At 47.5% G+C, this 13,768-nt stretch overlaps 1 protein-coding gene across 2 annotated transcripts; it reads left to right on the top strand.

The window, feature by feature from the left end:
• The first annotated feature begins 1,662 nt into the window (after positions 1–1,662).
• Positions 1,663–13,008, top strand: LOC135526205 (spondin-2-like). 2 transcript variants are annotated; one of them, XM_064954369.1, is made up of 6 exons: positions 1,663–1,899; positions 5,855–6,074; positions 8,241–8,461; positions 11,155–11,346; positions 11,676–11,847; positions 11,990–13,008. In XM_064954369.1, exons 2-6 carry the CDS (start codon positions 5,855–5,857, stop codon positions 12,175–12,177), a joined length of 993 nt encoding a protein of 330 aa, XP_064810441.1. In that variant the 5' UTR covers positions 1,663–1,899; the 3' UTR covers positions 12,178–13,008. The 2 variants fall into 2 exon arrangements, with proteins under 2 accessions (XP_064810441.1, XP_064810440.1); XM_064954368.1 differs by having other exon boundaries at positions 1,664–1,899; positions 5,850–6,074.
• Positions 13,009–13,768: the final 760 nt, after the last annotated feature.

The following is a 13,768-nucleotide window of genomic DNA, read 5'->3' as shown; positions in this document are numbered from 1 at the left end:
TGTTCTAGACACATTTCATGGAAACACTACTAGACCGAGACCGGGTGAGAGAGGGGGCGAGATAAGTGAATGGTGGAAAGAGGGGATAAAGCGAGACAGAGGGAAGGAGGGAGGGAAGGGGAGCAGAAATTGAAATAGAGAGGGAGAGAAACAAGGAGGTAAGGAAGATAAGGGGCAAGAAGCTATTGGAACGAAGTCACTCATATTTCTTTGTCTTTCTTCAACCTTTCTTCCCTTCCAGTTAGTTATTCATTTATGTTATTTATTTATGCTAACCTTTATTTAGGCAGGGAGTCCCATTGAGACCAAGGTCACTTTTCCAAGGGAGCTCTGCATGACAAGACCAGCAGCAAATGACACAATAAAATGCTACAACAGATACTACAGTCAAGGCAGGAGCACACCCCAAACAATACATCTGAAAAAACAAGTGCCTTCCTCTGTGAAAGAGGTCCTCCACCAACAATCTGAATCGCTTGAAAGGTTTCTAGAAGGTTCACGGTGAGGCCATAGTGGCCAGGTAACCCAGGCTGCTTCTGCATGCTACCTCATTCTTCTTGTCATCCCTTCCCAGAACAGCTTAAGGGAAGGAACGTCCTTAGCTTTGGGATAAGCCTGGTCTGAGACCCTGATCTTTGTGGTAGCCCACTCCTATGGTCTGGAGGATGGAGGATCTTAAATGGACTCCACGGTCTGCTTTGAGAGGAGAATAGCTCAAGGCTTAAATATTTAGAGATTACATGATTGTTCAGATATGCTTTTGAGTGTGTGTGCTTGTTTGTGTGTGTGTGTGTGTGTGTGTGTGTGTGTGTGTGCGTACCCTAATTTTAACTCGTAAACCTAACCCCTGAGCCTAAAATAGACTTGTTCCTTGCGGGGACCAACGAAATGTCCCCACTTCGTTGTTTTACTATCCTTGTGAGGACCAGAAGTCCTAGTAAAACCAAACACACATACACTCATTCACACTGCTGCCCAACACCTGGATCAATAGCCAGCTCGGTAATGGAGCCCCTCCTAAGTTGCCCATGTGTTTACCAGCTGTGGCTGTGGGGGAATAGTTATGTCAAGACACAGACAGACAGACAGACAGACAGACAGACAGACAGACAGACAGTGCTTTAATACACCCTCCTTCCTTCACTTCACTGACCAGAGGAAGTTTCTCCAGTGGAATCATTCGCTGGATTGACCACTAAGGCTTAACCCTGTTCTATCCATTATTGGATGGAAGCACTTCCCTTTTCCAGAGCCAGACTGCTGATCTGTCATCATTCAATAACCAGACTTTTGGGATTTCTCCCCCCCCAAATGTAATAATTAAAATAGTTCAGGGAAAACATTAACACTGTACAATCGGAATGCACCGACTGCCAAGTAAGATCTATTAAGTTGTGGGCAACATGGTGTTTGATGACCTTGTCAGCAATATGAGGTTAGGGGTTACTGAGTTTTCACAGCAACACAGAGACGGCGGGAGAAGTTGTGTGTGTACACACAGAGAGAGAATGAGAAAAAGGGCGGAAGAAAGAGGGAGAGATACTATAGAGGAGAAGGGGGGTGCTGTGCACTGCCTTCCCATACAAGGAGAGGTAAGGGGAGAAAAGAAGGGGAGGGAGAGAGAAAGCTAGAGAGAGAGGGGGGGTAGAAGGGGATACAATGAGGGAGGAGGGTGGAAGAAAGGGAGATTTGGAGAGAGATAGAGTAGAGTGAGGAAGGAAGACTGTGATAAGGCTCCCTGCCTCCCGCAACCAGACGGACTGTGCCAGTGGAGAGAGAGAGAGAGAGGCAGAGAAAGAGAAAGAGAGCGAGTGACTGGAGCTGAGTATTCCTTGCTGTCGTGCTGTCTTTCCGTCCTGCTGATATATCCTCTGTCATTTACTGAGTCGTCCTTCCCAGGTAAGAAACTCAATCTACAACCCTGAAGGTTCGATTCAGACACTCTGAGTATGTGCATGAGTATTAGTGTGCATGAGTGTGTGGTTCTGTCAGACCTGGGTTCAAATAAATGTGTATTTGGTATTTCAAATACTTTTTCTTTGACAGTACTTATTTCAAATACTATTTTCAAGTACCTGGGTTAAATGCCTGGGAGTGTATTTGAGTCAGTGTATTAGAATTGTTCAAATACTTTCTAAGTGTATTTCCAAATACATGAAAATATTCAACTACTTGTCTTTTCAAAATAAATATATCTAAATAGTTACTTTGAATGTATGTCAAAGTAATTGAGATATTTAAAATGGTATTTCAACCCAGGTCTGGGTTTGGCATGTGTGTATGTGTATGTTTATGTGCTGGTCCCTACTGTATATCTCTATTTGTGCATCCCTTAGTGTGTCTTAATGTGTATGCTAGTTTGTTATTACATGATGTGTGAGTTGGTATGTATTCATGTGTATGCTACTGTTACCAAAAAGGAAAAGGTGATAGTGCTGTCTGCCTCTCTCTCTTCTCTCCCTCCTCTCTACTCTTTCTCTTTCTGCTGAGGGTTTAGAATAAAATAACAAAGCCGGGTATCTGGTGAATGCTTCAGCATATGTCCCTCTCTCAAACCCTGCATTCATCTGCATGTTTCTCTCCTTCTCTTAACTCCTGCCTACACTGGCATCGCTGTGGTTTGTCTTCGGCTTGCATTTGGAAGAAAGGAATCATCTGACCTCTTTTCATGGTGTGTGTGTGTCTTAATGTGTATGCTAGTCTGTGTGTGTGTGTGTGTGTGTGTGTGTGTGTGTGTGCGTGCGTGCGTGCGTGTGCGTGTGTGTGTGAGTCCTGCACTGCATGAGGTTGGTGTAATTACACAGCGTAGGTCCACATGCAACATGTTTGGCATCACTCCACATCCCCTTGTTTATTGTGTCTCGTGCACCAGAGAAATCCAGAAAAACTGCTTTGTCTAAGTCTGCTAGTGGGTCGACTAATAAATCCTAACGTGTGCATTTAGCTGTGTGTCTATGTATGAGGCTGCGTCTGGGCTGCGTCTGTCTGGACTGATGAATCCTAACGTGTGCATTTAGCTGTGTGTCTATGTATGAGGCTGCGTCTGGGCTGCGTCTGTGTGGACTGATGAATCCTAACGTGTGCATTTAGCTGTGTGTCTATGTATGAGGCTGCGTCTGGGCTAAGTCTGTGTGGACTGATGAATCCTAACGTGTGCATTTAGCTGTGTGTCTATGTATGAGGCTGCGTCTGGGCTGCGTCTGTGTGGACTGATGATACTTAACGTGCTGTGTGTTTCCAGCCTGTGCTGTCTCTACGCTGATGAGAATGAACGTGCCTACAATATGCTGTGCCTGTGTTTCTCTGTGTCTATGTGACTGATGGAGATTGACAGTGAGTAGTCAGTGCTGTGTTAATCTCTGCGTGTCAGTCAGTGGTGTTGTTCATCCTCTCCACTGAGTACTGACTGTACCCCACTGCCCTGACGCACTTCCAGCCCTTACATGTCTAACCTTAGATTAAAAGAGATTCATTATGTTTTGTTTTATTTAACCAGGCAATTACAGCCTACCAGGGAACAGTGGGTTAACTGCCTTGTTCAGGGGCAGAACGGCAGATTTTTTACCTTGTCAGCTCAGTTACTGGCCCAACACTCTAACCACTAGGCTACCTGCCGCCCCATACCTTGACATACCTGCTATGTTTACACAGGCAGCCCAATTATCATGTTTTTTACACTAATTGGTGTTTTGACCAATCACGTCAGGTCTTTCCAAGTCAACTCTTTTTCAGAGCTGATCTGATTGGTCAAAAGACCAATTAGTGAAATAAATACCAGAATTGGGCAGCAAAAGATTGTCGGGAGATTAGCACCAAACAGCTTTCCATTGACACTGTTTGTCTAGATTCTAGAGGTAAAGGGGCGAGTGATGTTGAGAGGTTGTTGCATATGATGTTTCTATAGGTTAAGATACAGTATCTGTGCCCCTATGCAGCCAGCAGGCACATGATGCAGACAGGGCCAGTCGAACTGCACACACACACACACGAACACACACACACGCACGCACGAACACACACACACACACACACACACACACACACACACACACACACACACACACACACACACACACACACACACACACACACACACACACACACACACACACACACACACATTGTCCCTGAAGCCTATTTTCAGTTGTGGATACTGTTACCTCTCCAATATAGGCTGCTCCAAAACTCTACTCAAAGTCTTTTCTCATGGCGTACTGTGTTGTAGTGGAGGGTGAACGCAAGTAAACCTAGTTTACTCACTTTTTGCAGAGAAATGCATTTAAAGTAAGCGGGAGCATTGCTTTTTTTTTTTTTAACCCCGATCGGCAATCACACCAAATCTTCTTTTTTTTACCTCTACATCACTGATGAAATATCACCAGTAGGCTGCAGCGATAGTTTACTGTCTGCAGCTGTATATGCCAGTGTGCATGTTACCCATTTACTTTCTCCTCTACACTTATATTTACAACCGCAAAGTTTAACAGGCATGGTAAAAATACCATGAGTATGAAGGCAGAGAGGAGCCAGCTCTGTCATCTGATCATCTCAGCGGCTGCAGGTCTGCTGTACCAATATTGCAGGAAGAAGGGACTGGTCACATTGGCGACACACACACCTACACACACACACGCACATTCTGAGGGTAGTCTGAGAATAAGCTGCAAAACCACTGTACCCCCTTCGTCCCTTTTTGGCCCAGGACGTTTAGTGTTCAGACTATAACCGAGAAAAAGAAACGCCAATGCAGTCATAGTCTATTCCCTCTCTGTTCAGAGCGGAAACCATGTTGTCTGCACTCACACACCTTAGTGGGGACAGAAGGAATATGCACACACACACACGCACGGACGCATGCAGGCACGCACGTACACGCACACACGCACGCACGCACACACACACACAGACACACGCGCACACTGAAAATAGCCTTGCCAGGCTGTTGTTCTGTTATTTTCTACCAGCCTCATAGATTCTTCTATTTTCTACCAGCCTCATAGACAGGGCGGTAAATCAGGATAGGGGGCTTGGGGGGGGGGGGGGGGGGACTGAGGGGCGTGGGACACAGAACAGGCAGCGTGGCTCTGGCAGTACGGCTGATTTACACTCATCTCCGGGAGCATTGTAAATCCCCCTTAAGCCCTGATGTACAGTGGCAGAGTACAGGGAACCGGGGCTCACGCACACACGCTCACACACACGTACGCATGCACACACACACACACACACACACACACACACACACACACACACACACACACACACACACACACACACACACACACACACACACACACACACACACACACACACACACACACACACACACACACACACACACACACACACACACACACACACACGCGCACACGCACACGCATGTACACCTGCAGATACACAGATGTCTTTATAGACAACCAACATGTGCATATACGGTATGGATGGTCCACTCTCCCATTTGCACATCCAGTGTGACTCAGCAGTGGTCAGGTCAGGGTCAGGGATGTTTTGAGGATGGTCAGTCAGTGAGGTCAGTCAGCAGGCTTTATGTCTATCCTTAGAATGTCGGCCATGTTTATTTTGGACCAGGGTCTTATCCAGACAATACAGTGACATTGATGAATGCTAACAGTTCGATGGCCTCTACCCTCTACCCTGCCCTCTGACTGCCCCTGCCCTGACCCGACATACTGGGATGATACAGTATAGAGTAGAGTACAAGGAAACTAGTTTAACTAACTGTCACACATCCTGACCTGGACTCTTAGTGTCAGCGTCTTGATGAAACTCCATCCTACTCTGTTGCGAACACTTGTAATTGACATTTCTTCTCTTCCCTCTGTGTCCAGTTTAGATGATGTCATCGAAGCTTCTATCCTGCGGTTGGCTGCAGCAGCTGCTGGTGGTGCTTCTGAAGCTCACCCTATCCTTTGCTGTACCGACCAATGGGACAGAGTGTACGGCCAGAGGTCCTGCCTCCTACATCCTGGTATTTACGGGTCACTGGAGCCCCCAGACTTTCCCTAAACAGTACCCACTGTTCCGACCCCCTGCACAGTGGTCCAAACTCATAGGTAAGATGAACCACTAGCTCAGTCCAAAATCAGGCCCTAACCACTACCTCTAGACACTTCATGATACCCCCTTGATGATCAGAATACAGACACAGCGTATACTCCTTATAGTCGTCTCAATGACCTATAATGGCCTCCTCTCTTTGCCTTTTCCCCTCATGGCAACTGGTTGGTGGAATGGAAAGGACACATCACTTTTCACCCATAAAACACTTTCACATCAGGGCTCACAAGGGAAAAAGGGTGAAGGAGCGAGGCTATTTTAAACAACAGAGACAGAGACATTGATCGATAAAAAGCGCACGCGAGAGAGAGAGCGAGACAGAGTAGACCACCCACACTTCTCCATACTCTCTAGAGAAAACCATGTTACAGAGAGAGATGGGGAGAGAGAGATGCTCAAGGAACTATTGTGGTGAGTTGACAGACCAGGTAAAATATGCCTTGTACTCAGCAGTCTTAAGAGTGGCATGTCTCTATTTGTGGTCACCTCCCTTCTCTTGTTGACTTCCTCCCTCATCCTCTCCCCCCTGCGGTCAGGGAGCAGATCAGGGATAGTAGGCCTGACAGGGATACTGGCTTGGCCTGCTCCTTTCTTCACCTGATCATGTGCTGGAGGGCTCACAGCTGGCCAGTTAACCTGTTCCGGGCCTCCCCTTCCCCCCATGGCCCGGCCCTGCGCTCCCAGTCCACCTCCACACACACAAGGGGGAGAGGGAGAGAGAGGCTAAATGCTACCAGATGATACAGGGCGGGTACCCCACAGGTTCTCTCTCTTACTTACTCTCTCTCCTTCACTCTAGCTCACTCTCCCTCGCCCTCACCCTCCTCCTCTCAATTTTGGGGCTGCTGGGGTCCTGGAGGCATCTAGTGGCTATGGTGGTTTTTAGAGTGTGGTGGGGTCAGATGTCTTCCCTCACTAAAAGAGGGAGGAAAGTGGCATCAGGCTCTACTTGGCTCTGCCGTGCCTTGCCAGCGTGGATGGATGGCAGAGGTGTGCGTGTGCCAGACTTGATCTCTGCATCACTGTATGTGGCCGCTGTGGGTTTGTCTGGCTTCCAGAACTTCCAGCCATGCCCTGTCAGCCTGCCAGTGGGTGATGGCCTGTTGCTGCATATAGAGACAGTAACGTTGCACATAGGCCCTGGGGACATGGACACGCCTCTGATGACTTAGACTGGAGGGGGCCGGGGACAATGAGCCCAGGGAAGACAGTTATATAAAAGAGTTATTAGTCACTGAAGAAGAAAAACATGACTCATTTTGGGTCTGTTAGTTGAGGAGGGCGGTCGTTAATTTGCGGCAAGAAATTGAAACGTTACGTGAATCTGAATCTTAATCTGTATTATTGGGTTTCAGGAACTTGACGCTTGTGGGAAACCTGCTAGTATGGAAATTCAATTAAGTGCATAAGTGACGGGGGTTGGGGAGAAACAGGATAGTGTGTGAAGTGTGTTTTTGTGGGTGCGTCGGGAGTGTGCGTGTGTATGCACGTACCCGTGTGTGTGTGTGTGTTTGTGTGCGTGCGTGCGTGTGTGTGTGTGTGCGTGTGCGTATGTGCGTGCGCGCGCGTGTGTGTGTGCGTGCACATGTGCGTGCACATGTGCGTGCGTGCGTGCGTGCGTGCGTGTGTGTGTGTGTGTGTGTGTGTGTGTGTGTGTGTGTGGATCCTGAGGTTGGCTAAGGCAGAGATGTTATAAAAGAGACTGAGACTGTGTGGTTGTTAGTTTGTCTGACTGACCCTCTGCTAGCCTTATAACCACTGATCCCGGGCCAAGTGTGGCTTATAATGAGAGTGACAGGACAAAGAACAGACATCTGACTCAGAATCAGTTCTTAATAAGGACAAAGCAAGAACAAAGGCAACAATCCCTAGTAAAGAAAACAGCGGGAATGTGAGACATCAGAAAGGGGGGAAGGAGGTAAACGGTATGGGAAGTGAAGAAACAGAGACAACAAGAGAAAGAAAATGAATTTGTAGTTTTATGTAAATTATTTTTTATATTTAACCTTTATTTAACTAGGCAAGTCATGTGTGTGTAAAGAGATCATGAATGCAGTGAGATTAACTCAATCTAGATGAGAGTAATGGCATCAAGGCAAGGAGAATGGAAGAAAAGATGCATTTTCAGTGCCTTTCACTGCCTCCCTGTCTTCTCCCAACAGCTATCACTCACAATGGGCAGCACCGGCTGTTTCAGGAGGGGGCGCTGGCGAGTATAGGGGTGCAGAACTTTGCTGAGGTGGGGGTAACTGTGGAGCTGGTGAAGGGGGCGAAGGATGCCAGGAAGAGACGGGAGGTCGGTGCCATGTACAGAACAGCGGGCATCCCCACTGGCATCGGACACAGCTCCACAGAACTGCTGCTGCAACCTCGGAGCCCACTGGTAGGCATAACACACACCCACGCAGGCACGCAATGCATGCACACACAAACACACACACACACACACTTTGTTGCTTTACATAAACCTCTTCACAACCTTTCCACCATCCGTTCTGCTCTCCGCTCCAAACACAAATCCTTACCAACAAACACACTCCTTAACTCAATCCATTGTCAACTCATGACCCTCACTCCACCCTCCCTGGCCAAACACTTAATCACTCTTCTACAGTGCTCCAATCAGACTAAGTTTAGCATCCATCCCTACGGCCACAAACGACCACATCCGTCCTGCCTGGTCTGGACTATGTCTGCTGTCTCCCCCACTGAACTCAGGGCCCAGGAGGGGGCTTCATGGGGTTGATGCTGGAGCTGGGAGTGAGGCTGGAACGATAGGCAAGGGCTGGGGCTTAGACTGGGGCTTTGGCTGGGGATTGGGGTTGAGCAGGGGCTGGGGCTGGGGTTGGGGTTGAGCAGAGGCTGGGGCTGGGGCTGGGGTTGGGGTTGGGGCTGGATATGGGAGTGAGGCTGGAACGATAGGCTGGGGCTGGAGCTTGTGGCTTAGGCTGGGGCTGGGTTTGGGGCTGAGGCTGGGCAGGAGGCTAGCCATTCTTGGTGGATTCTAGGCTGTCTGGGGCCTGTGTCTGTTTGTTTATCTTTGCCCTCGCACTTAGTTGATGACTGAAGTAGAGAGAGGGGGAGAAAGGGGCAGAGAGAGAGAGAAAGCGAGGGAGGGTAGCTCCTGGGGGTTTGGAAATAGAAGGGCCACAGAGTGGAGCTGGTGATCTACATTTTGTTTATTAGTAATTCCACTGCCTGCCCGCACCTGGAGCCCGTTGTGCAAACAACCCCCACGAAAAGCATCTCTCTCCACTGCTGCCTGCCCCATACTGAAGGCTGGAGTTTGTCTGTCATTCTCTGATCTAAATGTGAGGTATGTGGTGTGTGTGTTTGTGCTGGCCTGGCCAATCTGTTTTTAGATCAGTGGGTAGCAAGGCGGAGAATGGGGGCATGGAGATGTGTGTGTCTTTGTGTGGAACGTGACAATGATGGCCCAAATTGTCCTTCTCTGGAAATACACAAAGAGATACACACATAGGCTTATGCTTATTACGCACGCACGCACGTACACATGCACACACACACGCACGCACACACACACACACGCACGCACGCACGCACACACGCACGTATGCACGCACACACACACACACACACACACACACACACACACACACACACACACACACACACACACACACACACACACACACACACACACACACACACACACACACACACACACACACACACACACACACACACACACACACTCTCTTTTCCACAAAGCAAACACATTTGCAATGCTCCAAACATCTCCACATGATTCTCATCTCCATATTCATAAAACCCCATTCTATTTCTGTCAAGCACATAATTGGAACCAGACAGATAACAAACAATTCACCAACTACCAGAACCAATCGAGTCTACTCTACACTAGGAAACCACCGCACTTCGACAGATTAGTGTGACCAGTTATGCATATTTCTTTAAGCTTCTGGTACTGCCAGGTTTGGACGGGTTGCGGTTGGGGATTTTTCATTCTCTGGGCCTGGGACTCCTCTGTGGGCCCTGGGGAGAGCATGCCTAAATGGAGTGTGAGTGTGATTATGGGACTATAAGTGGGTATCAGTGTGTGTCAGCGAGTGTCTCTGGCCTTCAAGTAAAAACCGCTGCCCCCGCGGTGGACAGATCAAGCCAGAACATGTTAAGACAGATACGCCGTCTTCCCACTCGCTGCACAGGCCAATGAAATGGATATAGCAGGAGGGATTCCTGGAAAAACCACCGTTTGAGAGAAGGTTTAGAAAGATGAGAGGAAGGATGGAGGGAGGGAGCGAGGGAGTGAGGGAGGGAGGGAAGGAAGGGGGGAAGGAAGGAAGGAGGGATGTGAGCGAAGGAAGGAGGAGGTCAGTGAAGGATAATTGTCAAAGCGGATGGAATAGTAGAGATGCCCCTGGGCTAGTCGGTAGTCTCTCTAGTCTCTGTTAACTCCTCATCCCTCACTGTGTGTCACAGGATAGAAACACATCACTGATGTCATCCTCATTTGCTTGCTGCTGCTGCTTCCCAGAGTCCAAACTCTCCACACCACTCCACCCTAATGCACCTAGTGCACTTTGATGTCTGCCCCATCCCACCACATACAAGCCTGTCCACTCTACCCCATCCTGTCCCACCTCAGCCCAGATCCACAAATAGCAGGCGTCCTGTCCCGAGGGAGGCTGTGCTCCCTTCCTGGTCTTTAATGTGCTGTTTTCTGGGCGCCTGCCACCCCGGAGCCGGTTCCCAGGACGCTTCCTGCATGAGGTCACTGTCTTTCAGGAAACATCCATCACAGAGGAGAGAGGGGAGTAGAGGAGCATAGAGTTGAACCCCACACAGGAAACAGCGGGTGTGCTGGAACGGGTGGACACACACGTCAGGCTATTACACAACCAGGATGTGTAAAGCCAATGACCGATTTTGTCCATGCATGTGTTAGCTTCAGCTATAATCCTATCTTATTACCACAGCCAATATTACACACACATGATCTGAATACTGTACTGTAACTAAACTCTCTCGTTTCATTTCTCTACCTCATTTCATTCCTCCCCTTTCCTCTCCTCCCCCCCTCTATGGACACAGCTCTCTCTGATGGTGAAGGTGATCCCTAGCCCTGATTGGTTTGTGGGAGTGGACAGTCTTAACCTCTGTGAGGGCGGCCAGTGGAAACAGGAAATGACCCTTGACCTCCAACCCTTGGACTCTGGGACGGACAGCGGCTTCACTTTCTCTTCACCCAACTATCCCACCGTCCCTCAGGAAAACATCACACGGGTGAGACAGATGACTTCTCCCCTCGTTTCACTTTCACCTAAGGGGGAAAGAGGGCCACGGAGGATGCCCCTTGCTCTATAATGACTATGGTGTAGGCATGCTACTAACATTCCCCTAACAAGGAAGACTTGAAAGTGTAATTGAACTTTTTCCACTAACACAAAGTCACAGTTAAAGCACACAGCTTTGAATTATTAAGAAGTACCGGTAATAATCTGAGATTAGTGTATGTTTTAGTGTGCGTTTTAGTGTATGTTTTAGTGTGTGTTTTAGTGTGTGTCTTAGGGTTTGTTGTTGACCGTTTTCTATATATTGTTGTCCCCCTCCAGATAACTTCCCAGATGCCCAACCACCCAGCCAACTCCTTCTTCTACCCCCGTCTCACAGAGCTCCCGCCCATAGCCTCCATACGGCTGACCAGACAGAGCCGTTCATCTGCCCGTCAAACTCCCATGTCCAATCACATTCTGCCTCACCCTGTCCACCCTCAACGCTTCTCAGGTAGGTTTACATGCACACATCCCCCGTCTCTTTTCCTCACTTTCTCTTTCTTTCTCCCTCTCTCTCTGTGATTATATCGATTCACTTCATTTCTGTGTTAATTCATTCACCACATCTCTTTCCCTCTCCCTCCCTATCTCAGAGACACCATTAGACTGTGAGGTGTCTATGTGGTCGTCCTGGGGTCTGTGTTTGGGGCCCTGCTCCAGGGGAGGGGTCCGCCATCGTACCCGCTACATCCTCCTGCGGCCGGCTAACGCCGGAACACCCTGCCCCGAGCTGGAGGAACAGACCGAGTGCACACCACACAACTGTCTGAAGCGCCAGTGACCCCCGACAGAATAGGGTGAAGTTGCCCCAAGACACTGATTTAAAGTCAGTTTTAGGTTTAGGCCAGTAAGGTTAGGATTCGGGACTGTAAGCTGATCATAGATCTGTGCTTAGGGGGAACTTCTAATTGGAGCCACACCCCTGGCAGTCTCCATGGTAACACTGGGACTCAAACATACACAGACCACAATAATGTAAGCAATGGACTCTTTCACTGCAGAACGCACAATCTCTAGACCCAGATAAGTCTTAAGTGGCGGTGACTTGTTGGTGTGGTCTTTATGGAGTACTCTGGCAATCTAAAGACCAACTAGTCCTGACTTGTATTGAGAAACACTGTTGTTGACTGATTGACAAGTACCCACATGACAAAAGAGCACAATGCCATTATCAGTGGACATGAGAGACAGACAACTATGTAGAGGATCTTCACTGGCACACACACACACACACATGCCCTTGTACACAAATAATACACTTTGTGTAAACTGGGACATTGATTTACATGGGAATCCTATACGATGCTCAGCCATCATTCAACATAACCACACAGACAGATTTATAAATACCCCTTTCACAAGACACAACTGATGATGGCTCACTGTAGCCCAGTACCCCATGTCAGAAAACCCTAGCCAATATGGAGCGAGGCGGTTTCATAAAAGGAAAAGAGATACAGGTTTAAAAAAAAAAAAAAAAAAAAAGAGCAGTTATATCTGTTGTCTCTCTTAATATGTAGGACATATTTTGTATATACTGTATGTTCTGTTGTATCGTTGTATCTTGTGTAACTCATGAAATAAATATGGAGGTGTTTTCTGTAAATAGAAACTCCTGTGTTATTTGGAGAGCCAAAAGGAGCCAAACAGTCTTAACATGATAGTCATGTAAAAGCCTTGTCTAAATGTGAAACTGCTGTCACACTGAAGAACGCCCTTGAATTATGTCTAATAGGAGTTCCAGTAATCCACAACGACATGAACTTATTTGTGTCTTGTATGCCAGAGTGTAATTTTAACAATATTGAAACCTCTTTATTGGTCTGGCCAAGGCCTTTGGCTACTAAATAAAGACATGGAGTCACTCATAAATATCATTAAACGACACGGACATTGATACCGTGAAGGCTATGTCATATCAACAGAAATACAAGAGGGCAAATCACTACACTCTTAATGTTGAATGAAGAAATAAATGCATTTGTAGCATTATTCAAGTAAGTAGGCCTAAGCCTTGTTCAAGCCAGAATGATGTACAAATACAACCACTGGATAGGATGCTTGTCTGTAGAGCTATTCAAAGTTCAATAATTGATCCAAATAGTGCTGGCTGTAAACGTTTGAAAAAGTTTGAAAAACCTTGTACATAAACAAACACTCTTCATAGTCCAATAATTAATTCTCAAGCATATATTCCTGAATTATGCAATAATATCTTGCTTTTATTATTTCCATCCTGCTATGCTGTTGTGTGGTGTTTGGACATACAATGCGTTTTGAAATGCTGTGGCACCACCTTGTGGTTAACATAGGGACACGTGAATTTGCAAGTAGACGACAATCTCATTCTTTTTCAATCAATGTAGTCAAGC

The sequence above is a fragment of the Oncorhynchus masou genome, chromosome 32 (genome assembly GCF_036934945.1).
Source record: "Oncorhynchus masou masou isolate Uvic2021 chromosome 32, UVic_Omas_1.1, whole genome shotgun sequence".
Classification (NCBI taxonomy): domain Eukaryota; kingdom Metazoa; phylum Chordata; class Actinopteri; order Salmoniformes; family Salmonidae; genus Oncorhynchus; species Oncorhynchus masou.
This window is presented reverse-complemented; position numbering and strand designations above follow the sequence as displayed.